This window comes from Parus major, chromosome 3 (genome assembly GCF_001522545.3).
Source record: "Parus major isolate Abel chromosome 3, Parus_major1.1, whole genome shotgun sequence".
Classification (NCBI taxonomy): domain Eukaryota; kingdom Metazoa; phylum Chordata; class Aves; order Passeriformes; family Paridae; genus Parus; species Parus major.
Genome location: NC_031770.1, coordinates 58,238,657 through 58,263,816, shown reverse-complemented (window position 1 = coordinate 58,263,816; position 25,160 = coordinate 58,238,657). Strand labels below are relative to the sequence as shown.

Sequence of the window (25,160 nt, the reverse complement as noted above, 5' to 3'; positions counted from 1 at the left end):
CAGGCTATTTCACCAGGTGCAGGAGCATCCCTGATCCTCTACACACCTTTCTGTCCCCACAAACCTGCTGTGGATTGAGAGGCCTTCTCTTTTCATCTTCAACTCATTCCAAATTCATCTGTTGCTATGACATTTTCCAGTTTTTGACTTTCTAGTATTTGCAGTATTCCCATTTGAAAAAGGCTGTCTGAGCAGTAGGAGGCAGAACAGGCTGTCTGCTTCCAGCTACAGCAGACTGTCACTGTAGAGCTGGTTCAGAAAAGACAGACCTGTGGATGAATGCAGATACCACAGAGCTCTCTCAGAGGGTACTGCTGACTCAGAGTTTCAATCATTAGGAACTTTGATTTGTATCTGGTCATGTTCATCCCTAAGTACTTCTCTACACATCTACTTACATCACTCGATCCAGCATGTTCATTCAGGAACCTTAAATACACTTTCTAGGGTATTTAAGAATAAAAGACTTTTAAAGGCTGCAGTAGAGATGTTGGTGATACTTGGACTAATGAACCTTTGAAGCCTTCCTCCCTCTCTGCCTCACTTTTTTTACCAAATGAAATATAGGTTGAGGCACATTAAGCACATCAGACATCAGTGTCCAGGAGGAAGTAGCAAATGCTCCCTTGTTGAGCAATAGTGAGGACATCAGCCAGAAAGGTGACTGCCCTGCCAGCGAGGAGCAGAAATATTTACCAATGCAGGGCTAGGGGAATGCTCCACAGAATTCAAGGCTCACTGCCGGGACAAGGTGCAGCGAGTTATCCCTGTTTGCCTCTGAACCAAGGAACTGACAGCAGTTAAACAAACAAATCCACCACCTCAAGTGAAGAAAACTGCAGTGGTGCGGCTGCACTTGGCTCTGGACAGTGTAAGGGAAAACTTATCTAGAGGTCCGCCTACTTTCCATTCCTCTCCCCTCCCAATCCACTCTTCCCACCCCTCTGCTGCTCCCGGCCCCATCTCTGCTATTGTCTGATGGTGGGGGATACCTGAGGACTTCCTTTGGGAAGCAGGATGCAATTTGGTGCTAAATCAGCTTAGCTGTGGAGGGAGTCTGTGATCAGACTGTGGTCCGGCTTCTCTTCTTGTGCTTAGCGAGAGCGTGAGGAAGGCACTGCACATTCCAAGGGTTAAGCTCGCCTGGAGCAGGCTGTGTGAGAGGTCACTCGGCAGCCACGCAATCACTGCTGAGCACTGAGTACACGTGAACAGGAGTCAGCAAGTCAGAGGGCGCTCACTTCTGGCAACAGCACATAGTTATGTCACTTATGCCGTAATAGGACACCTTTTCCTAGGGCGCAGATATAGGGATTTAAAGATACAGCGCTTTTCCTTCCAAACAGAAGAATGTTTTCCATTACTTCTACTCTATGAATTGCATAGGGTTTCAGTTTGATACTTTCATAGACTACAATCTTATTTTTAGAACACTCCCTTTAATAAATAAAAACGAAAACAACAAATCAATGTATTTTGCCTTGGGCAGGTCTATTTTTATAATGTTGTTGGTCAGATTAAATGTAAACAATCTTTGTGCTTCAAAACAAACAACAGAATTAGGCACAGATAGAAATCCTAGCTGGGAAACACAACATAATCCAGTCCACTTGCCTAAGGAGTGCAGTCTGCAGGGCCCACATCTGCACAAGTGCCAGCGTGTCCCACCTGCTCCAGCTGTTCACTCCCCTTACCCAACACCTGCCCAACAGTCCCAACTCTCCTGCTCACTGGTGGGAGCAACCATTCCATGGGATGACAGAACATGCTCCTGAGAAATTGCTTGCTTTGAGCATTTGGGATACAAACAATTATCAACAATTCTAGGGAGATTTTCTACATCCTAAAAATGTAGTCAGAAGATTAAAGCAGACTCCTCCCTCATGAAGTGCCTATCATAGTATGGTAACATATTACAGTGTGCTGAGCTGAATAACTGGTTTTTGAAGGTACATGTTTTCAAAGCTTGCTTTACTTTTCAACTGAAATTAGAATCTTCAAAGCTTCTGGTAATCTCTTGTTTACAAAAGTGCCTGTTCAGAAATGGGGTGGCAACAGGGTTGTGGAAATGGCTGCTAATACTCCACCAAAATTTTCCAATAATTAAAAAGTGCTTTTCACTGGGGCACAACCCACTGAATCCTACACCATTAAAGTCAGAGGAATTTATTTTCTATTGTTCCCAGTGTGAAGGCCAAGCCTCTGCCAACCAAGTCTATGATATAGAAATAAAATCAGTACAGCAGAGTATTGACTTTTGCTGCAAAATCAAGCCAATAAATGAAAGTGCAGTGACTATGCTATTAGATAAGGAATAGTTGAGGAATAGAATGCCATTATTGATCTGTGCACGGAGGATCCTTTTCATACCACCTCCCAAAGAGTGTTACAGTCAAAACTGCCTGTGATGTAGCATTCCGACTTATCAGACGTCCATCAGTTAGCACCTGTTTATGAAAAAGGAAAACAAGCAGGAGCATCATTAAAGCACTACTCTTGTATGGCAAACACAAAATAATATATTCAGTAATGCTGATCTAGTGGAGAGAGCTCCAGTCTCAACTGGAGCTAGCTGGAAGTCTGAGAAAAACTACATTTCTATCTTAAAAGAGATCTTGTTCTAGAGGATTTGGGGAAACAGGGCAGAATAAATTGGCAAGGTGGACTTACTGTATGAATACAACCAGGAAAATCAAGGCAGAAATAAAGCTGCCTTGAACTCAAGGCAGAGGATAGAGGACAATGATAATAACTAAGCTGCTTTTTTACCACAGATGTCTGACAAATCACAAGGGTGTCCCATACCTGGAACTCCCCGGGGGCCAGCTGCACCCCGCTGTACAGCACTTCTGGGAAGACGTAGCTGGTGCCAAATGTGCCACTGAGGGAGAACATCTCAAACTTGGTCTGAGCTATCTCCATGGGCTGCCCACACGTGCTCAGATCTGTGGGGAGGAGGAGACAGAAAGGCAAAACACCACTAAGTTTTCAGCAACCACGAGCTGGATTTGATAGCCAGAAAAGTTGTCATGATGAAAAAATGATCCAGTACATCTATGCATTTATTTATTGTACACTCTGAATAGTTCCCTATATATTTCTATGTATGTAGAAATGATTTGTAGCACACAAAAAAAGAGTCTAGCAGTAAAATTTTAAAGAATCAACACACTTGCAAGCCAAGTAAATACAAATGGTATATCCATATTTAGTTTCCTTATTTTGTTAGATAACCAGATGGTAGATAATCACATCAGCACAATGTGAGCACAATGTGCAGAACTGAGCAGAAAACAGCTCTCTTGTGACAAAAGCATCCCTATGAAGACAGAGGGAGATGCACATTCTTCTGTCCTTTTCATACACATATACAGAAACCTGCTTAGAATCATAAAATGAATTAGGTTAGAAAAGACCTTTATGATCATCAATTCCACCATTACCCAAGACTGCTAAACCAATCACTAAACCATGTCCCTAAGCACCACATCTGTACATTCTTTAAATACTTTCAGGGATCATAACTGAAACACTTCCCTGGGCTGCCTGTTCAATGCTTGACAATCCTTTCAGTGAAGATATTTTTCTTAGTAGCCAATCTAAACGTCCCCTGGCACAACCTGAGGCCACTTCCATATGTCCTGTCATCTGGGAGAAATGATCGATCCAACCTCCACCTCACCACAACCTCACTTCAGATAGTTGCAGGGAGCAATAAGTCTCCCCTCAGCAATAAATCCTGACAAACCTACAACCTGCAAAACTAGAAAAGCAACTTCTGCAAGATGTGTTGTAGATGTACAATCAGCACAGAGAAGCATATGCACTTGTCCTGTCCTTGCCAAAACTGCTGGGTGACCTCACCTTCAAGGGTGTTACTACAGCATAGGATCAACCCAAGGTCTACACTTCCATCATTTATAACACAGAAAAGCAGATTAACACCCCTAATGAAGTCAATGGGGGAGGGCTAATAAATGTCTTGCCCCAGTAAAAAAAAACAAAAGCAAACAGACAGCAAAGAGAGTATTACAGCCTTCCTACAGTTCAAATAAGGGCAGAAAACTCTTACCTGCAAATAATACCATCCTTCAACAACATGTAGCCCATCAAAGGCACCCAGGACATAAATTTCATCTTGCTGCTTCTCTACCATCTTGTGACTCAGCTGGCAAGAGATGTCCTGCTGGTAAATGGCTTGGTTTCCCTCAGATTCAGTGAGTCCTGTGAAGGAGATCATGGTAAACAACCCCACTGAAAGTGTTTGTTTGATGGAAGCTGTTTGATCTGGACCGCATACAGTGTCCAGCTAACAGCAGCAGAATAGTCAGGAGAGAGACATGGGTGTTAACTCAGTTCTGTCACCAAAAGGTGACCATTATCCATTTCAGTATTGTAGTAATATGCTCTGGACAATCTGGGGCATAAATACCACCCCCTGCAAACACATAACACCAGAAATTTTCTAATCTGAAAGCAAATATTTGGGACAGGCAAGCAGTAGTCAGTAATTATATATGTGCAAAATTTAATTCTAACATTTACCAGACTGATTACCTGATTTACCAGAAACTAAATTGAGCCTTCACAGACTACAATCTTAACCTAGTGGTCTTTGCCATCAGTGGAAATTATATCAAACTTTGATGTTTCATGTATTGTAAATGACAAGGTTAGTGTCCTGATTACATATGATTTAAGTGGCTGAAGTTTTGTGTTCTTCTTTGAGTTTAACTGCACTAGAAATCAGGAATTCTGGTTAAAGTGGATGGTAACACTGTCCAATCAAAAAGCTCTGTAAGGAAAAGATATTACCAAAACTTCCATCTTTATGCAAGTACTTTACATAAATAGAGAAATCTTTAAAGCCCAGAGTAACACCTACTCATAAAGAATATCAGTTGTATGACATAAGGTCATTCAACAACTGAGAACTAAAGGAATGGCTCACATCTACTTTCATTTGGATGGCAAAGGTTAGAGCTACATTTTAGCAGTAAGTTTCTCTCAATTCTGCAAACACATGCACACAAAATCTGTGCTTTACTTCTAGCATCTGTTCATGTTTGTTTCAAAACAAAGCCTATAAAGAAAATGTGACACACAGTGGCTCCAGCCCAGAAGTACTAGTTGCAGAACTTACAAGAACATTTCTCAGAGTTAGGGTTCCATCTAGTGGAGAAAATTAAGTTTGGGTCTTTACTTGGCGAAAACGCCAATAAAACACCAGGGTCAGAAGATGAAAAATAACACTCATAAACTCCCAAGACAAATTATTTAACAAAGACTAGGGGTGTTGTAGTCAACTTAAGAATTTTCAAGTTCTTACATAGCACATTTTTTATTTCCTTTATATCAAGAACTTTACAAGTTCTCATGTTCTAGTCCTGTTGACATGAGTATGCATGCTTAGAGCTGATGGGAATTTCTGCTCAGGTCAGCTGCACTACACAGATACAAACGCTGCCCATGAGAAGGAGGATCAATTAGAGCAGTGTCACATTAACTGTCATATCTAAAGTGGAGTTGTGTTTATTTTCTAAAAGGAAGTTGACCTGCAGTCATATGGCCCACGCTGTGACACTGGACCATTAAAGAGCTGACAATAGTGCAAGGGCGTTCACCCAAGCACTTGGGTGAAGGATGTCAACCTGAAATCTTGCCAAGACCACAGCTGGGATGTGGTAGAGTATGTCTGTGAAAGTGAAAATGCCGAAGTAGCCAAAGGATATATTGAAAGTCACAAATCCTGGATCCCTGGGGTAATTTAACTGATTCTCTGCCACAAAAAGGTGGTACTGCTCATGGAAAAGGAAAAAAAAATGGAGAAAATAAAATATGAGAAAATAAATCAAACCATTCAAGTTAAATGAACATTGAATCATTCACATAAATACAAGTAATGGAGAATATATTTTGTGAATGTGCTATATGTTAATTTCAAAAAGGAGAACTCATACCACTACAAGAGAAGTCAGCCACAAATATCTGTTCCTTCTGATTTATACCAGTAAAGTGGACTTGTATTTAGTCAATAAGAGTTTATTTAGGATGTTAATGTTTAAATATCTTGTGTGTCACTTCCTACTGAGATGCAGTAAAAACAGAGGGTTTATTGAGCTTTACTTCTCATTTAAAGACTTGTTTTTAAATTCAGAATAGTGGCAGTGGTTTTCACCTGCCCTCTGTCAATAGGTCTATTATGACTCTCCATAGAAATACATTTAAGCCCAGAAGCTTCTCTTTCATATCTTTAATCTCCTGAGAATCGTGCACTTCCTGAACATTATAAAATTCTCTCACCTCATGATAACAAGCCACCAGTTTCCCTTCTGAGTCAAAGACTACGTTGGTATTGTACTGGTAGCAGTCATCACTTGGGCACCTCAGGTCACTGGAATTACACGGTTTCTTGCCTCCCATATTTGCAACCACATAGATGGAGTTATTCCTTGCCAGACAACTCAGTCTTTCAAGCATGGATGAAGGAGTAAACCTAATTAGGAGGGATAAAAAAGAAATAAAACATCAAAACCATTTAATAAAAAAACCTTTCAATGTTAAGACTACAGATCATCACACTGATAGATCAAAGTTAGTTGTATCTACAAGAAGATTGCTGTTTTCTGTTACTTGACAGAAAACAACAGATTTGTGCTTCAGAGCTTAGCAGCTGAAATGCTCCCCTCAACTCACATTAACTGAGGAATGCAGGAGCTTCCTGACAGTAGAATCAAATCTTCACACCTTCAAATCTCCATTCTGCTGCTGGTGTGTGGCACAGGGCTGAAGTTACACCCAACAGAGGGGCTACTCTCTTCTGCTCCAGCTCTCCATGTGGCTGGTGTGCTGAGGTAGCTTAGGATTTGTTTCTTCTATGGTGTGTTTTGTTACCTGTCTGCTTACTGCAGCTTCAACAAATGGTGCCATTTACTAAGGAAAATAGCAGAACGAAAAGGCTACCACACAATGATTCAAAAATATGAGTTTTATATTGTGCAGTATATTCTTTCAGTAGTAGCTGTTATTCACAAATATTCCTAATAATTCTGTATCTTAAACATTTCTACAATATGCATAGAATTCCTTACTAAAACATAGATTCTATGTACTTGTTTTTCTATTAAATAAATCTCAACCTTCCTGGTATAATAACTAAAATAGAAAAAATTACACTGAGAAAAAATGGCAAAGAAAAATTATGAAGAAAGTTGTCTGAAGCTATTTATGACAACTACATGATGTCTTAACTTGGCTTCATTTCACAGAACTTGTTCCAAGACATTTAGAACTAACAACTGCCCCTAACTGTCTTTCCCTTCAGACTGTTCCCCCATATATAACAGGCATGATACCTTCCAAGATGAGCACAAGGAATACAGTCTACCTGTGGGTCTGGGATATCCTCAAGATACATTGTTTTCCTCATGAAGACCCATCCATAAATGCTGTCTTCAGGAGTCACAATGATATGGGCACCCTGCTACTAACATACAAACACCATTAAGACAATAAACAATGGTCAGTGTTTACTCAAACAAATGTCTCTAATGAGTCTGGCTGCTTCCTTGATGGCTGCTTCCAAAATTGCAATATTTTTCTCCATCAGCATCAAGACCTCCTCAGGAGAAACTGGCACTTCAGTGTCCTCTGACAACACCATGTTGTGCTCATAGACAGCTGCAACATCTGTCCAGGGCACAGGCCCCAGAGCAGACAACACCAAAAGCACAGCAGAGGCACAAGTTTTAGGAAGCCCCATGTCTGGAGCCTGGAAGTCGCCTTGGGAAGTCTTCCAAAAGGAGGCTGAAGGCAGGCAAAGGCAGTGGGGTTTAAAAAGAGGAAGTCTTGCACGAAAGCTGCAAATTCCCCAGGGTGGCTGAAAGCTGACACCCAGAGAGGCAATCACCCTGCCTGGAAAGTCTCACAATATCAAAGGCAAGAGAGCTGCCAACAATAAGCAATTCTGCCTTACACCTGGCAGGGAAGTCAGCACTGTGCTGCAGCCAAAGAAATCCATCACTTGCCAGACTTGTGGGTCAGCCAGGCTGTGGTGACAGACCTTAAGGCAAGCCAGGGTCCCCAGCAGGAAAACAGCTTTGGGAAATCTCAGCAGAGACCAGCACTGCCCAAAACCCAAGGGTGCAGGCCTGGCTGTGGAAGGTAGGCAGGCAGACGATCCCGAGCTCAGTGCTGCTACACGGGCTCCTGCTCAGGGCTGCCCCGGCCCAGCCAAGTGCAGTCTGGCTACACCTGGCACAGTCTGCCCATCACAGCTTCTACAGCTGGGTCAGTAGTGGCAGGTTGGTACTCAGACCTGCCACTGCATGATACAAGCACAGCACTAACCATAGTGGGGGGCTTAGCTTCCCATAGAAACCCTGACTGCTCTGTTAGAGGGGTTGATTAAGCCTGTTTAGTTTCTACTGGTGGTCTTGTAAAGTTCACACCTTGCAGGGCAGCTCAGTAATTTCAGTTTCACTTGTGCTCTTTTTGGTCTTCTGGCCCCTCTCAAGTCCTAACAACACACATCAGGTAAGTGAACAAATTGCACAAAATGAGCCAATTAAGTCTCATGTCTACAGATCTGTATCTTCCATCCAGCTGTAGCCTTCTCAGCTCCTTCTCACCTGGCTCATCATCGGTGCTTCCATGGCCAGTGCTTCCTAACAAGTTGAGGTATACATTCCTGGTTTCAGTGAAGTCTAACATCTGATACAGAAAGGAAAGGAAGCTATTAACAGTATGTTCCATGGGGAAACCTGTCCTTTGGTACCCTGAAGTTTCACAGCTCATTTGGCTACGACAGCAGTTGTTCCTTCTAAGGAAAAGAAGTTCAAAATAGTTAAAGTTCAAAAGTTCAAGTTCAAAAGAGCTCTAGCAGAGAAAGAAATATTTCTTTTGTAAAATCCAAGACCTATTCACAAAAGAAACTGACTGGGAAGTTGCTAGGACAGAACACTTATTTGTGGGAAAAAAGCCACCACAGAGAACCCCTTCTATAAACCAGTATCAATGATAAATTAAAACCAGCTAAATAAATAAAGATAAATTAAACCAGCTCAATGATAAATTAAAAGACTTTTGCCACAACCTCAGTCAAAAAATCTAGTGTGAGTTTGTCAGGAGTGTCCTTGCCTCAGTTACCCTTGGATATCTTTAGCTGAGCATCTGGAAGAGGTGAGGAAATGTTTTTGTTTTTTTCCTATAGGAGCCCTAGACTGCTGATAGATTTGCTGTTGCAGAAGCAAGTAGTGAAAACATTCCAAGTAGCATTTATTAGCAAAATAAATCTCACAATCACCAAGCTGAATCTTCATATGTAATACAAACATGCATTTATCTTTTGTGTACATATATCAATGTATACACCAGATGCCAAATCTCCCCCAGTACTGAAGATCAGGTTTTTCTGTGCAGACATGGCAAATTTTCATTATTTTTGCATCACATTTTCAGGCACTCACAAGACAACACAAGTGCTAGTAGACAAAAAGTATTTTAGACCCTTGTTGTCTAAGAAAATTTAAAAAAACTTAGGAAAAAAGTTGCTTTATTGATAACAATATTGTGCTTAGTCCTTTATAATTTCAAATTCTGTTTTTACAAGATAATGAACTTCCTTTAAAAAAGTACAGAAAATCACAGTAGCAAAATAGTAGCTTTACCCAAGAATAATGCACAGCACACACAAGTATGGAAGAGACATTTGAAAACAACATCTTTTCACATACAGTGGTGCACTGTACATGGAACACAATTAAACAGGCTGACAGCTGTGGGTTACTCATCATTTAGGAGAACTTTCAGAAGAAAGGCAGTCAGTGTTTAGTGTTTCAAAACAGTAATGCCTCTACAATTAAACCATAACTGGTTGGTCACTAAGGGATCATGTCCCAGCTCCAGAATAATGAAGCACTGTTAAGGCCAGTCACCTCAATACTAGGTTAAACCACAACAGCAAACAGAGAATTGAAAGTATGTCTGGCTATGTTTCATTGCCCATTAGACGAGTTCTTTCTTCGTTATCACCAGGAGGATTTTGCAGGCTGGAACTGGAACTGTTTGCATAAGAAAGAGAACAGGAGAGATAACTCAATTTTATATTCTCTAGATACTTCTATATGATACCAACATAACAGGCAAAAAAGAACATTACATGCAAGGAGTTACAAGGATCACTGGGTTTGGTTCCCTGCTACTGCACAGAACCATGCACTGTTCATTCCCATGATCATACAATGGCTCAGATTGAAAGGGACCTTTAAAGGTCAGCTAGTCCTGCTACCCTACCATGGATAGGAACATCTTAAACTACATCAAGTTACTCAGAGTCATCTTCACCCTGCGCCTGAATGTTTCCATTCACTACCCTCATGGTAATATTTTTTTCCTCATATCTAGTCTGAATCTATCTTTTAGTTGTTGGTGAGGATACCAAACAGCATGAGTCCCAAGTCAGACCCCTGAGGCACACCACTTGTCACTTGTCTATGTCTGGACATTGAGCCATTGACCACTGCTGTCTGCAAGTGACCATCCAACCAATTCCAGCTCACAGGGAAAACCCTCCTAGGGTTTTCTCATTAATGCTATGGTCCTGCTGCTTGTATAGAATAGACATTGCCTGGTTTAGCTCATCGTTTAGGTCAGTAGGGATTTGGGAAACCATACAGACAAATTATTTAAGCAATGTGTTCATGCTCATCATTCATTATTAGGTTGGTAGTGAGGAAATAATGCAAGCACAGTTTTCAAAGGTTTGCTTTATATGATTGTAAGGAAAGTAAAGATAAATAGCTTACCTTTTCCTTGTTGTCTCAATGATGTAAAATATTCCAGTTGCAAGACCCTTTGAAGAAACAGTCAGTTACAATTGTAGTAATTATAACAACCTTTTGCAATAGCTCATAACTGCAATAGGTTTTTTTTAAGAAAAGTGTCATTACTTACACTTAACAGTGGCCATCCTCCTTGGATGGCTGCAGCCCATTCAAAACCCAGCTCTTCATTTAGAAATCCTCCCAGAATTGGACCTACAAATGCCCTGCATCAAATCAAAATCAGGCATTGGCATCCCAAACATAAAGAACAAAACATATGCTCAGAGAACTGTTTTATTGGGTTTTGTGGCCTTCTTTCATAGACTGTCACCTTTGACAACAAAGAGATTTTCTTCCACAGACCTAACTTTCCTAAAATCCACAAAAAGTATGAATCTGTTGTTTGCCAAGGCCCCAATAAATCTAATTACCTCCTCATCTGAAAATAGGATCCGCATCAGAAAGCTGAATGCAGTCTTTTTTAGTAGAGAGAGATCCCATTAAGGACTATGCTCTAAGAAAACATCTACACTGATCAATTCTATCATAAGAGAAATTCAAAGTCACATCCCTCAAAACACAAAATTTCTAAACTTCAAGACAAAGGTCTGATAAATATAAGCAAGTGGGGAAGCACGTGACGGACATGGTCACTGCAAGGTTGAGTTGTGTGTAACTGCCCTGCACCTTTATGCCTGTTCAAAAATGCAAGTTATAAAGGTTATGCACCTTCTGTCTCTTTATGAAAGGTCCTACATTATATGGTCTCTCACAACAGAAAGGGACAAAACTGCATAGAACTAGAGAAGTTACATTATAAAACCAGGCTTCATGGCAGCATAAACCTGTGGTTTGCAAACTTTATACTACCTGTGTCTGTACTGAACCCTATACCAAATAAATAGGACTGCTAGACAGCTGTATCTTGGAAAAAAATGGTGCAGATCTGTGCCACTGAAACATACCTGCAGCAACCGAGGACTACAAGGTAAAATATCCTGTAAGTGGCTGCCAGTAGGGGTGCTCTGTCACTTCCCACTGAGTGACAGCTCTGAAGTCACTCAGCCAGTAGCACCTTTCACTTATTTCTGGAATGATGACCCTGAGTTATAAACACACTATATAGAGTTATAGACACACTCTGCTAAGGTATGCAAACATAGACCTTGAAGAATTGCTGTGGCTTAAAAAGATGATTCTGTCTTAAGCTATCCCAGACAAAAGGAAGAAATGTGGAAAATGGAAAAAGGAAAATAGAATTAGTCAGGAGCAGACATCTAGCTCACTCCATCTGAATGGACTTAGCTTTGTAAAGAATTACAGTCCACATCTGTCTGTACTAAGCATTAGATATTTCAGTGAAAAATGACCACACAAAAGTGCAAGCTAACATTCACTTTAATCACAGTTGCAGTTTTTTGATATGCAGAGCAATATGTTTCAAGAAAGTTCAGAGCATTGTCAAAAGAAAAGTTTTACCTTTTCTTGGGTAAAAAGCTTTGTTTTAACATGCCTACCAGGCACCTGTCAAGCAAGAAACTTTTGAATCAAGGTCAACACATTAACAGCCAGGTTTCCATGTGTCAGTAGTGTGGAACAGTTGAACTCTCATAGCTTACAGAAAGAGGTACACTTACCCAAGGGACCACATAGCATTGAAGAGCCCAGACACCAGTCCCAGAAGACTCAGACCTTCTTCAAATCCATTCTCACTGCAGAAAGACAGACCAGTTAGAGTAGTACAATACGTATCTTAAGTCTTTAGCCTTTCTCTATAGATCTTTTCTACTCCTTTTGATTTTCACACCCCATAAATAGTTAACAAGCAAAAGTGTACAGCAGAATGTCTGTTTACCCAGTACTTTCTTCTTTGCAGCCTCTCTGGAGGATTGCAGTGCTACTCCTCATCTCTGATTTCTCCCTAGTAAGATCACAGCAATTCCCCATGTTTCTTATGGCAAATGTGAAACTGTGACAGGTGGCTTTTTAGAAGCAAACACCTTGTTCCAAAATGAACATACTAATAAGAGTAAGTCAAGACCCATCTAGGTCATGACTGAGATACGCATTTACAGAGTTATACTGGGAGGATAATGACTGGGGTGCTCAGTCAGAAAAAACTAAGACAATAGAGTAGTGGAAGCATTTAAGTGTTACTATATGCCTTTACCTCAATAAGTGGCAAAAAAGCCACACTTCATATTCACCCCTGAAAAACAGTTGCAGGTTCCTAGTGTCAGTAACATGAAAGAAGGGTTGGACTGAGTTACTTACTATGCACATTGCAAGATCTCCGGAAACACTGGGATAGCACTCATGCCAAGGGAAAAGCCAACCAAAACCAACACTAGGACAAACATCCACAGCTGACTGAAAGAGAAGCATTTACAAGAAATTAGCTGCTCTTTCCAATAGGGACTCCATTTGACTGAAGGCTGTTTCATCAGCTCTCCCTGTCTGATCAGCAAACTATGTGTCTTGAAGCCAATACTAAAACTTGAAAAATCCAGTTCTGTGCTTTAGAAAAAAGACTTTGTAAAAGAATATGAAAAAGTTGCGCTCAAATTATATATTTTCTTACCAAATGCAGTTAATTTTATGAGGTGCATTTAGGAAAGAAGTAGACAGGTGAGGTTAACTGAGCAATGCCTATGTGCAAGCACCAGACATGGTTTGTTGCAGAAGTGAAGGATTTCGAAATTAAAATTTTGTAGCCTAATATATTACAACCAAATAGACTTAGCTAAAGAATTTTGAAGACTATACTAATTTATTTTTCTCCACAGCTCAAATCTATAATCTAAATTTGAAACTGCAACACTTTAAAATCTACGATCTTTAAAAATTAGCAACCTTGGAGGAGTTCTATGATTAACAAGCCTATTATTTTAAGAGAGTATCTAACCTAGGACAAAAGGACTGTGGAGTTGTTTTGTAAATGTAGCAGAGTGTTTTCCTGTGAATTAACTTGAGAAATATGACATCACAGCATTCAGGTGCGACAGACATTGTCATTACTTTGCTAGTGATAACAAAGCTATAATCTGTCACTTTTCTCAGAAGGCTATATACAGAGAGAAGTAAAATCAGTACAGCTGCACAGCCATGCAAATAAACCCCATAGTTTAAAAACACTGGTGAAATAGAAAAATTTGGAAAATAAGACAAAATGAGAACTTTGTTTTGTTGAACTGGAAATGGCACAAAATGTGAGTGAAGGAAAATAAAATGCAACATTCTTCCTACCATACATATTAATATGAACACAGTAGCAGCAAAAAGCAAAGGATCTATTTTATGAAGCTGTAAAATCTCCATTTTCAGATGCTTTCACTGCTTTACCTTCACAGTCTCATACTACACATCAAAAAAACCCCATGTTTCATGGTCAAAGGTGGAAGTTAAAAACCAAATCCTTTTCATGGTCAGAGCTGCTAATTACAGACTTACGGACATACATGACTATGGTTGAAAATATCGTATGACTGGACAGGCTTAGGTAGAGGCAGTACCTTTCAATGTGCAGTACAGGAGCAGGTCCTAGCATGAAAAAGCACACTGCTGTCATTAAGCCTCCAAATATCAGCAGCCACTTCCTGATGTACTGTGTAAGAAATGGAAAAGTAATGCAATTTAAAATTTGGAATTTGTCATATACATCAAGAAACAATAAATTATTGTTTCCTCACCCCAGATGCAATCACTGGCAGCAGTGGCTTAGTACAGAGATTTCAGGATACTGAGGAATGGTCCTTCTCAGTTAGCAAAATATTTTAGGTCTTAGTCTTCCTTAATATTAGAAGTACCCTGTAGCCCTTCATGATGATCTTTAAGTTTCCTCCAACCCATTCTATGATTCTATGTAATTCTCATGGTACAAATGACATTACTTGTTTGTGGCAGGAAAAAAGTGTCAGAAAACAGGCTAAAAAATAGGCAGCCCGCTATGCTGATCTAATCAGGATATTACACTTTTTAAGAGATGAAGTCAATACAGCTAACCAGAACATCATTACTCCTCAAAACCTAGTAAAATTGGATGTGGTTAAAAGCATGGATAACTGGGATGTATTTTCCCACTCTCTATTCCATATTGCTTGGAAAAAGATTGTGTTTAGTCCACTAGAAAAGCTCGGCATACTTCAGCTGCTCGTCCAATTTCCTTTACTGACTTGGACATTCTTAAATTACCCTGGACCTTGCAAAAGCAATCTCCCATGTGGCAGCAATGGGTGCATTTGCAAGGTCTTGAAAGACAGATCCCTTCACAAGACCAGGGCTACATCCTTTGCTTCATCCATTGTCCCCACCTTTAAGCAAATGAATGGAGTGCTTTAATAACCCTGGACACACACACACACCATGGTAGGACTCACCGGCAGTTTGTCGCTTAGGAGTCCAAGGAGGGGAGAAGATAGGGAGTATGAGAGTGCCAAACCAAGGAACACCAAACCCACATAACCAGCTGAGAGCTTGAACTATGGAAAGGAAGATAAAACAAAAAGACAAACCATATATGCTACATACATTGAAGGACAATCCAAGAATTATATATTAAGTCAAAATACCGAAATGCGCGATTTTATGTATTTTACTGATACCATACAGAGGTTTTTTTCAAGTATTTGAAATCATCCACTAATGACAGATGATTTCAGTTCATCAGTGCATGATTTCAAATACTTGAAGAAGAGCTTCAGTTTCATTGCTTCCACCAACATTGTTTAAGTACAGAGTGATGAAAGCACCTGACACAACTGTACTCGTATGAAGCCTAAATAAGGTCAAGAGGAAACATAATGCTATGTCCCCTACACCGCACATTGGATTCTAGCATTACAATCTGACACACTTGAAACAAACACCTCAGACACTAGAATTTCAATGGATTTAGTCTCTACCTCTTTAATCTTTAGTTTTATTTGCATTAGAAAAGCCTAAGTACTGTATTCATCCATTGTTAATCAGCACATCTTAAAAGTAAGTAGTGCCGTAAAACTCAACTCCAACTTGTCAACCAAAGGATGATTTTTAGGAGAAGGAATAAGAGGTTTTTTGCTAACACCCCGAGGCCCACATTTTCCTAATACAGATACATGTTTCTGCATTGAAACAAAATGTGTAATGAATCCAAAGCATCTTAGTTTCTCAAATAAGTGCCCTAACTAAGAGAAGGTAATCTAAGATGTTTCATGTGGTATAGGCTATATAAATATTCACTATTTCCTTGTCATATGCAAATACATGATAATAACTCTAATTTAGTGGTTAGAATACCTGCTGATAGGGCCACAGACCTTTCACAGCAAGTATCTGCCAGCACAGAGCAGAGGGAAAGCAGAAAAGCCATAGAAACACACAGATTCTACAGGGGGATAATTTTAGATTCCTCCTGGGAGATGGAAGATGTACATTCACATCTCCACCAATGAAAGAGGTTAGCAACAATTCCCCTCCATCCTGGACAAGTGCTCAAAAAGTACAGGCAGACAAAAAGTAACATAGCCATCTGTGAAACACTACCCCTTGGAAAAACAGTTCATAAATAAAGCCCTCAAAGACCATTACTTAATTCCACCTAGGAACAGAATCTTAAAGAGGTTCACATCAAGAGATATAACACTGTCAGTGACTCCAGCAGCTTTCAAGAATTTGATTTCAGGAAGGAAGAAAAAGTCCCTTTTTTACAAAAGCAGTTTCCATGCCCTATTCAGAGACAGTATTAGCAGCTGAAAGACATTTCAGTGGAGAAAGCCCATTTTAAAAGGCCTTACATTTCTTCATTCTCAAAGTTATCAAGACCCAGCAGGAAGAGATGGTGCAATGGATACTGACTTACCAGTACTGTGGAAATCAAGGTATTTGGAATTCATACAACTGACAATTAAAGCAGTGTTAATTGGACAAAGCTCAATTTTGTTACAGATACTTGCATTTATAAGCAGTTACTTACTATTTATTAAGTCAAGACTTCACTGCATGTTAGCAGGACTTACCTTCTTTAGGATAAACAGAGACATTGTGGGATCCAAAAAGCCCAAGCACGCACTTAGAGAAAATATAGTGAGACAGAGAACTATGACTTTTGGCAGAAGAATGAGCTTCCGAAAGGACTCCTTCCTAGGAGTTGAATCTGTTTCAACAGAAGAGAGGGGGGGAAACTCCATTATTTTCAGCAGCATAAGCTCATGATTTATCTTCTTGCTTTAGAAAAGAAATGGTATTTCCCATTCTTCAGTCCTCTTACTCCTGGTTGCACAACAGATTAAAGTCAATAGCTGATTATTATGTGCTATACCATATTTATAATGAAAAACAAAATTTGATAAGTGAAGAAGAAAAGTGTACAATTTAGATTCCAACACCGCAAATCCCCAGCTTGAAAAGAACTACAGCATATAATACTCCAACTATGCGAAAAAAGCATTTGCTTCTTTGCTAGTAGTTATACAATGAAATCCTAATAGATATGTCTCAGCTTGATACATGAACATGAACAATTCATAGCAAATAAAAGAAACGTGCTTTGAGAGTAAGATAAAAAGATTGCTATTTATTGATTGAGATCTATCCAGGTTTTTAAGCAACTAATTGAATTCCAACACGTTCAATTTGTTCTCCAGGAAACTTCTTTCAGATGTCACGGTTATGTGGGAATTTTAAGTCAGGCCCACTTTCTGATGGTGTTTCCCCTGTAATACCTGAATGTGGTCTCAAAGTATACAAAGAGCTGTAAGTTCAAGCATTAGCGTCCACCAGCTCAGAGTTAACATTTATGTAACATTCTTCCAAACTGGCAGCAATATCATGACAATTTCAGAGCTTGGGGAGGTCAGGGGGAAAGTCAGCAGTAGCAACACATGGTTTATCGTTGTAAGTTTCTTCTAAAAGCCAATACACTTGAAGTTATTCTCCGTGGTTTTCATATTAAAGGATAAAAAAAAAATATTAAAGAAGCCTTTCAAAGTTACTAGTTTTTTTTTTCCTCTAGAAAAGAATAACAGAATTGTAACCTTACAATTATGGTCTTGCATGAGAATTTATCTTCAAGCTAGTTTTTTGTCCAAGCAGGATCATCTAAAATTTAATAAATTTATATGACCTCCATCACTTCTTTAAACCCCTCTTTTGTTAACATTCTTTCATGTTAATCAGATCCTGCATTATTCAGTACAAATAAACACTTGGTTTTTTTCCCTATAATTAGTTTTCCTCTCCACTGTTAACTCCTCAAACACGTTGAGTTCTCCTGTTTTAGGCAAAATCTGCCTCCAGCTTTTCTTCAACTAGCTGCAATGACAAACCTCTAGGAAGCAGATACAACTGGTCCTTTACAAGCCCTGAATCTAAGACCAAAGAAAATAAAAACATACCCCAGTCCACTTCCATACAGAGTTCCTAGTGTTTGCAGAAATGGGCATAAGGAGTTGTATTAAATTCCAGGCCATCTCATGAATTTAGGGTATCATTAAATATGGGCCTGATCAAGATGACCAGTTAATTCAACTGGAGTTTTGCCCTCTGACTTGGATCAGACTCCAGAAGATGACACTTTTTTAAAGACACTTAAGTACATAAGAAGTTAAGGAGAGCGAAGGAAGCAGGTAGAAAGATGCTTACCATATTTTGGCAATATGCACATATTCACAGGCACCAAAGCCAACACTATGCATCCCAGCGTGATGAAAGGGACCTCATAACCAAATGATTGATACAAAAAGCCACCCAAAGGTGGGCCCAGCACCAGTCCAAGTCCTGTAAAAATTTCAAGGCTGCCCTAAAGGATGAAAAAGCAAGCAGAAAGGAAGTCAGTATGTTAAGAAAATACAAGGCAACAATACAAAGCAAGCCATGTGTCTGACAAGCAACACAACATATCCAGAGTAGTCAAAAGCAAGACACTGCATCGCTAGAACAAGAGCTAGCAGTGACCTTCATAGGGTGGGATAGCAAAAGGAATTCCACATTTATGTGTCTGACGGTTATGACCTCTTTTGTGTCACTACAGAGAACCACCTGTACAGCAGCATTCACAACTCTGCTGTCACCCAACAGATATCAGTCTTGAGACAAGACAAATACTCCAGTGGCAGAAAGCATCCACAGGACAACTCAGGCTGAGTTGAGACATTCTGAAAAACTATGACTATGTGGAATGGTCATTAACAGCACTGCATCCAGATGATGTTTTCACTTTTGTTGCTCACCAACCATAAAAAATATTTGTTTTGTGAGACATTGGTTCAAATAATTCACGTGATTTGGGGCTGTACATAATTTAACCCTTCTAAGTTAATGAAGAGGGGACACTGTAAAAGAAGTGAGGTTGCTTATGTTCTCAAGTCCATACCTCCTCCCACAGAGGGATCACATTGACATATGCTCAACTTCCCACTCCAACAAGGCTAATGTGTCTTTATTTAATAACTTCCCCATATACCCTCGAGGGTACCCAACAAGTAAAAGGAAGGCTGAAAACTGGTACCAAAGTGATAAGTTGTCAGCATCTATCACTATCAAGAAGAAAAATACAGAGCAAGGCTAAAAAAGCCTCATCCACTCCTTCAGGCTTCAATTTTACCCTGGGATGCACCTTGCTCAAACAATCAGCTTTTTTCTGCCACCTGCCTCAGAGCTCACAGTAACAAGAACTCTCCATCATGCCCATTTAAGGACACTAAATCTACATGAATAAATACGAAGAGGTTTTATTCTCATGCAAAACAATACACCAGCACACACAATATGGTAAAAAAGACAAACATTTAGAAGTCATCTGTCTTTTTACAGCAACCTTTCTAGATTTTAAACAAAGGTAGGTACCAAGCCACAGCTGTGTAGCATTTCTGGTTCTGGTCTTGAGATGACCTTCACCACCATATAGTGCTTTCAGCCATGCATTGTGGTTACTGTGCTGCCATAACAGAATTTCTTTTCTTTTCAATTCTGATTATAAAATGGGTAACTAAGTCCCTTTAAGTCAACCTTACTTTACTTACCTATTTAAGTTATGCTTTGAAATTTATAAACAGGAAACCTTAACCTTATTGACTAAATAAATGCAATACATAATTACAATATATAAGTTGCTCTCCAATGAAAAGGTCAGCTAATCACTGCTGATACAACTTCGTAGGTTTTTTTCTAGTTAGAAAGACATATAGGTATATGTTTATCTATAGAAGTAATGAAACAGCTTAACAGAAATATTAATAAAAGCAGCAACTTTTCTGATTTTATTTAATGATCTTAAATAAGTTCTCAATATTTGTTTACTTATTAAAATTTAATCCAGCTATTTCTAACAGAATATATTTGAACTGAAAACCAGAATGTATTGACAAATAGATAGAGAAAGCATCATTTTATTAAACACAAAACTTTTCTTTAACACCTTAAAACCCCAGCTGAAAATGGGTAATATCTCTGGTTGAGATGAATTGTTGATGATCAGAAATACTGCCCTTGAGATTTCTAGAAATTCTAGCACTTATCTTTTATATATAACTTTTATCAACAGATTGGAAAAAATTAAGCCAAAATTGTTTCAGTTTTGCATCTTTCAGTCATTTAAATCAACACCATTTGAATTAATTTACCATTTTGTTAATCAATTCACATGGAACCTTACTATCCAGGTAGAAGTAGTCACTAAAAGCTATATTAGTATTTTATTAGTATTTTGTTTTGATTTTCACTGAAGTGACAACTACTGCCACTAATGTTCAGCTGTCTTCAAAGGACAAGCAACTAATACACACTGCTTAATTTATATAACCAGAATTATGCTAGGTCTAAACTAATTCTATGATTGTGATTCTAGACTACAAACAAAACATTATGTGATGATTTCAAATAAGCCTGCATATGAGACAACAGATTTCTCCTCCTGATTTTAGGCTGCCCACTGGCAATTTGTCATCTTGCTGGTACTCAGCTGTAAAACTGCTTTCTGAACTTACCAGGACAGTAGCTATATTAGTGGGAAATGCATTTGCAAGGATTGAGAACGATGCTGTAATTGCTGCTGCAAAGCTTATTGCATCCATTGCTCTTACTAAAAAGCAGAAACTGATGAACATTGGTCCACTTGGCACCTTGTCGAGCATTCTGGAAAAGGAAAAATCCCAACTGTAAACTGGACCTCTCTCAGGATGGAAGAAGCCATCTACTAAAGGCCTTTGAGCATTATTTCTTGCTCATTAAAAGACACAGTTACAAGACACTCACTGCTTTCTATTACCACTTATCTTTGAACCACATCTGTGAAATCATTCAAACTCTACCAAACTATTTCTGACAGCTTTCTTCTTTTCCCCATTGCTTGGCAGTGAAAATAGCATGAAAACTGTAACCTGTGAAAAACTCCAATGCCACTTTGTTGTCTTTCATAGCTTTTCCAAACACCTGTGCAAGGAGTCTGATGAAATGTGTTAGAACTAACTAATAAAAGATTCCTTCATTGTTAATAAAGCATTTATTTTGCTAAAACTAATGACTTAGCCTCTCCACCTGCCAATATTTTAAAGGAAACAATAATTAAAACATTATGCAGAAATAGTTTTCTTATTGCTGTGCTTTGACAGACTTCTCACTGTCCACCAGCTACTACTGAAATATACAGAACCTTTCTCCTCTGCTTTCAAAGTAGTAAACAGACTCTGAAACCTAGTGAAAGAGAGAAATGTTCATTCTGCTTTACAAGAGGTAGATAAAAATTAAAGATACAAGTTAGATGACCTAACCAACACACAAAAGATACCCAAGAGTTTCTGTTTTGTTTTGTGTCTATCTTTTCATATGGATGAAAATGGTCAGAAGACAAATGCAACAAAACCAAGCCACAGAAATTACTTACCCAAACAGAATCGTCACACATCCTGAAACAAACATCCCTGCCACAAACATGAATTTTGCTCCAATTTGTGAAAGCTGTAAATTAAATACCATTTTTACATGTTAGTATTTCAAGGAAAGATCAAAAATTTTCAATGTAAGGTACTCCTAAGAAATCAAAAAATTATGAGAACTTTATAGCACCTGTAGCTAAAAGATTGGGAAACACTGCTTCTGCTGGTGTGCCTTCATTCAATAATGAACCTAAAAATACTCTGAACAGTTAAGTGACTTAACCCAGATTTAGAAAGGTAAGACAATGCTGCAGCTTCTGCAGAGCAGCAGGTTACAGCAGCATTACTCATTATAAACAAGCAGAAGTTTGTTTCCAAACCTCCCCTCCAGCATTATCACTGAGACAAGGCCAGCAATACCCATCATGTATAGCTAGTGAGAGTCAATGCAAGCTGATTTTTGAGCATATTTATGACAACCCTTAACAGCACAAAGCTTTGGCATGGGAAGCATGGTACTTTCAGGCTGCCCCATTCATCACCAGGGAAGGATCCCACCTTACTTCATTTCAGACTCTCACCAGAATGAAGGAGGACAGGAGGCATGCCATAAAGCAAACTCAATCCCTCAACAAAGTACAGCTGAGCTTCTAATTCCATGCTGCAACTTCCCCTAAGGACAGTAGGTATTTCAGGCTCCTTTTTTGTTCAGGCCTGGACAAAGTCCCTGCCTTTCAGCCATTATTACTAAAGCCCATATTTTTTTGAGTTTCACTGAAACCCTCAGGATCTCTGATTGCTGCACTGTCCAAGCCTATTGATGCTCACTTCAGCTGACTGCAGTGAGGATGGCACACTCACTCTCTCCCCCATGAACCACTTGCTGAGGCTTGTGCCATAGTTGGATGCCACTACAGGCACCAAGACTTGGACTTAGTAATGGCACTTGTGTGACATTTTATGAACCATCTCAGCACAAGAGAAAAGCATTCACTACAGCGTCAGCAAAGAGGCTGCCCAGCCAAAGACAGAGACGATTCTGACTCTGCAGCAGCCCCAGCCTAGGGAATGATCCTGAGCAGCTCTATCAAATAATGCATAGACAGAAGTGCTCCAGCACATAAACAAACATTTATATAATTTAATTGTGATATCTTCAAAATGAAAAAAATCCTGAATCTGTGGGAAAGCTCAAGCTAAAAGAACTGGAGACATTTCTCTCATATTGCTATAGAAAAGAGGAAATGGAGTTAAGCAGCAGAGACTCATAACAGGAGCAAATGTAAAAAAAAAGAAGACAACATATCAGAAAAGGAGAGTGCAACTAACTAAAGAAAAAACAAAAAAAAAAAAAACACCTTAAGAATGTCGCCAAAGGCAAACTGAATGTATAAGTGCAACAAATAAAATGGGGGGGTAGGAGAAAGGAGGTCATAGAAAGCAGAATTGATCACAGATTAAAGCAAACAGAGCAGTTAACCAGAGAACCAAAACAGTTAGATGTCCATTGCCCTGTGCTACTCTCAGGAACAACAGAAGAGTACTGACAAGACTTAGACCACATTCAGACTGACTGATCAGACTCCAGTTACTGCAGACAGAAAATTGCAGAAGCACTACTGAAGAGACATCTCTTTTCTCAGGCTTGCAGAACTGTATTCATGTACCAACCTGTGTCATCACAGAAAAAAAGTTGCAGCTTCAATTATACTCACATAATTTCCCAATATTAAAGAAGCCAAGAAATTGAACAAGGCAAAACACCCAAAAATCAGGCCAACAATTGTATTACTGGCACCTTTTTTCTCTGCCTGCAAAAAAGATCACAAAGACATATGTAAAGACATAGTCAAATTCTTGAGGTGAATAACATTCATACCTTGTGCATTTAAATATTTTTAATTGTCTATTCATGCAGTTAAAAAGCAATTTCTTTTCTCAAAGGCAGTATGGGCTAATAAAGTAACAACAAAATTTAAAGACACGTTGCACTTCTAATACATCATCAAGGGAAGAGCAATGTTAATTTGTCAGTGAAAGGAAACTTGTGTTAGCAGCTGAACAGGCAGCCAGACTATACAAAGGTGGCTTTGACTGGTGTGCCACAGCAACAAAACTTTGTGCACTAGCTACAAAACTTTGATCCCTTGCATAGTGAGAGGGCAGGAAAAGGGAGATATCTGTTATCTTCACTGTGGCACGCCACCCCACAACAAGCACCAGACAATTTTTTACTTATTTAGCTGGTCAAATACACTCAGCTGGGCACAAGTAGTATATAGGAATATTTAGACAAAAAGAATAATTCTTTTAAAGTACTTATACAAAAAAGAATATTGCTTTGAAAATACTTGGTAACAATTTGGTCATAAGAGAAATGGACTTGTGCTGTAAAAGCACCATGACCATCTTTTTCATCCTATAATTAAGCATTGTATTCATTCAAGATGAGCAGAGACTTTATTTTTCCCCCCCCCTTTCTAGGTCAGGAAGTTAGCACAGTTAATGATGGCCCAGAATAAGTTAACAGAGGAAGCTACAAATAAAAAGTCACTGAGTTGCTAGGGCACAGAAATGCAAGTCAGGCCACTGACAGAGTTTAATCTTAGCTTTTCAAAACTACTATGCAATATTGAGCAAAAAATTATTTCACTTCTCCAAGAATTCACTTGGACTTAGTTCGCTGTCTCCTGTGCAGTGGTAGGGAAGATTAGTCCATGGACAAGATCCAGGTCACCATTTTATGCACTGTAGCTACATCAGCATCAGTAGCTATCAGCATCAGCTATCACTGAACTCCCACAATTGAAAAGTCTTAACTCAGAGCTTACATCCAGCCATAAACGTCCCACGGAGTTCAAGATATTTGTAAAGGTTTCAACATGCAAAAAAGTAATGAAGAGATTAAGTAACTAAGTTGTTTGTTTACCTCTGAAGGGAAAAAGGGTCCCAGGATTGAGTAGCATATCATGGAACTGAAATTTATAGAAGCTGTTGCAACTATTGTACAAAGCTGTTCTCTGGTAAGCCGTCTTGATTCTTCACCAACTGATTCTGACACACTGTCATCTAAAAGCAGCAAATAAAAATAATAACGAAGTATTACAAGGGGAGGGGGAACAATTTACAAACCAGGTTGGAAAGTTAAAATCCACACAAAACTTGTGCCCTCCCGGCTCTGAGAACGGAGTCGAGCCGTGCTGCCTTTTGCCCCGTGCACGAGCGCAGACCTGGCCGCGGTACAGCCGCTCCTCAGCCCGCCCCGGAGGCGCTGGAGCTGCAGCCGGAGCTCCCGGCCGTGCTCCCTCTCACCCCGCTCCCTGCGGGCTGCACCTCAGCGCCACAGCCCCGCCAGAGACCCGTCCTGCTCCCTGCACCTCAGCGGCACAGCCCCGCCAGAGACCCGTCCTGCTCCCTGCACCTCAGCGGCACAGCCCGGCCAGGGACCCGTCCTGCTCCCTGCACCTCAGCGGCACAGCCCGGCCAG

At 39.7% G+C, this 25,160-nt stretch overlaps 2 protein-coding genes across 3 annotated transcripts in view; both read right to left on the bottom strand.

The window, feature by feature from the left end:
- The window catches only part of LOC107202001 (vascular non-inflammatory molecule 2-like), an 11,132-nt gene extending 4,733 nt beyond the window's left edge, over positions 1 to 6,399 (bottom strand). The window contains exons 1-4 of the mRNA XM_033512781.1: positions 6,304 to 6,399; positions 4,073 to 4,224; positions 2,806 to 2,945; positions 2,357 to 2,447 (exon numbers count right to left, since the gene is read on the bottom strand). Coding sequence (XP_033368672.1) covers positions 2,357 to 2,447; positions 2,806 to 2,945; positions 4,073 to 4,088 — 247 coding nt within the window. The 5' untranslated portion in view covers positions 4,089 to 4,224; positions 6,304 to 6,399. The remainder of the gene's footprint in view (positions 1 to 2,356; positions 2,448 to 2,805; positions 2,946 to 4,072; positions 4,225 to 6,303) is intronic.
- Positions 6,400 to 9,252: 2,853 nt separating this feature from the next.
- The window catches only part of SLC18B1 (solute carrier family 18 member B1), a 22,025-nt gene continuing 6,117 nt past the window's right edge, over positions 9,253 to 25,160 (bottom strand). For both annotated transcript variants that reach the window (XM_015622165.2, XM_033512780.1), the window contains exons 2-14: positions 24,603 to 24,742; positions 23,389 to 23,484; positions 21,682 to 21,755; positions 20,786 to 20,933; positions 18,444 to 18,600; positions 16,820 to 16,956; positions 15,200 to 15,301; positions 14,336 to 14,427; positions 13,098 to 13,193; positions 12,461 to 12,535; positions 10,954 to 11,047; positions 10,806 to 10,852; positions 9,253 to 10,061 (exon numbers count right to left, since the gene is read on the bottom strand). In XM_015622165.2, coding sequence (XP_015477651.1) covers positions 9,989 to 10,061; positions 10,806 to 10,852; positions 10,954 to 11,047; positions 12,461 to 12,535; positions 13,098 to 13,193; positions 14,336 to 14,427; positions 15,200 to 15,301; positions 16,820 to 16,956; positions 18,444 to 18,600; positions 20,786 to 20,933; positions 21,682 to 21,755; positions 23,389 to 23,484; positions 24,603 to 24,742 — 1,331 coding nt within the window. In that variant the 3' untranslated portion in view covers positions 9,253 to 9,988. The remainder of the gene's footprint in view (positions 10,062 to 10,805; positions 10,853 to 10,953; positions 11,048 to 12,460; positions 12,536 to 13,097; positions 13,194 to 14,335; positions 14,428 to 15,199; positions 15,302 to 16,819; positions 16,957 to 18,443; positions 18,601 to 20,785; positions 20,934 to 21,681; positions 21,756 to 23,388; positions 23,485 to 24,602; positions 24,743 to 25,160) is intronic.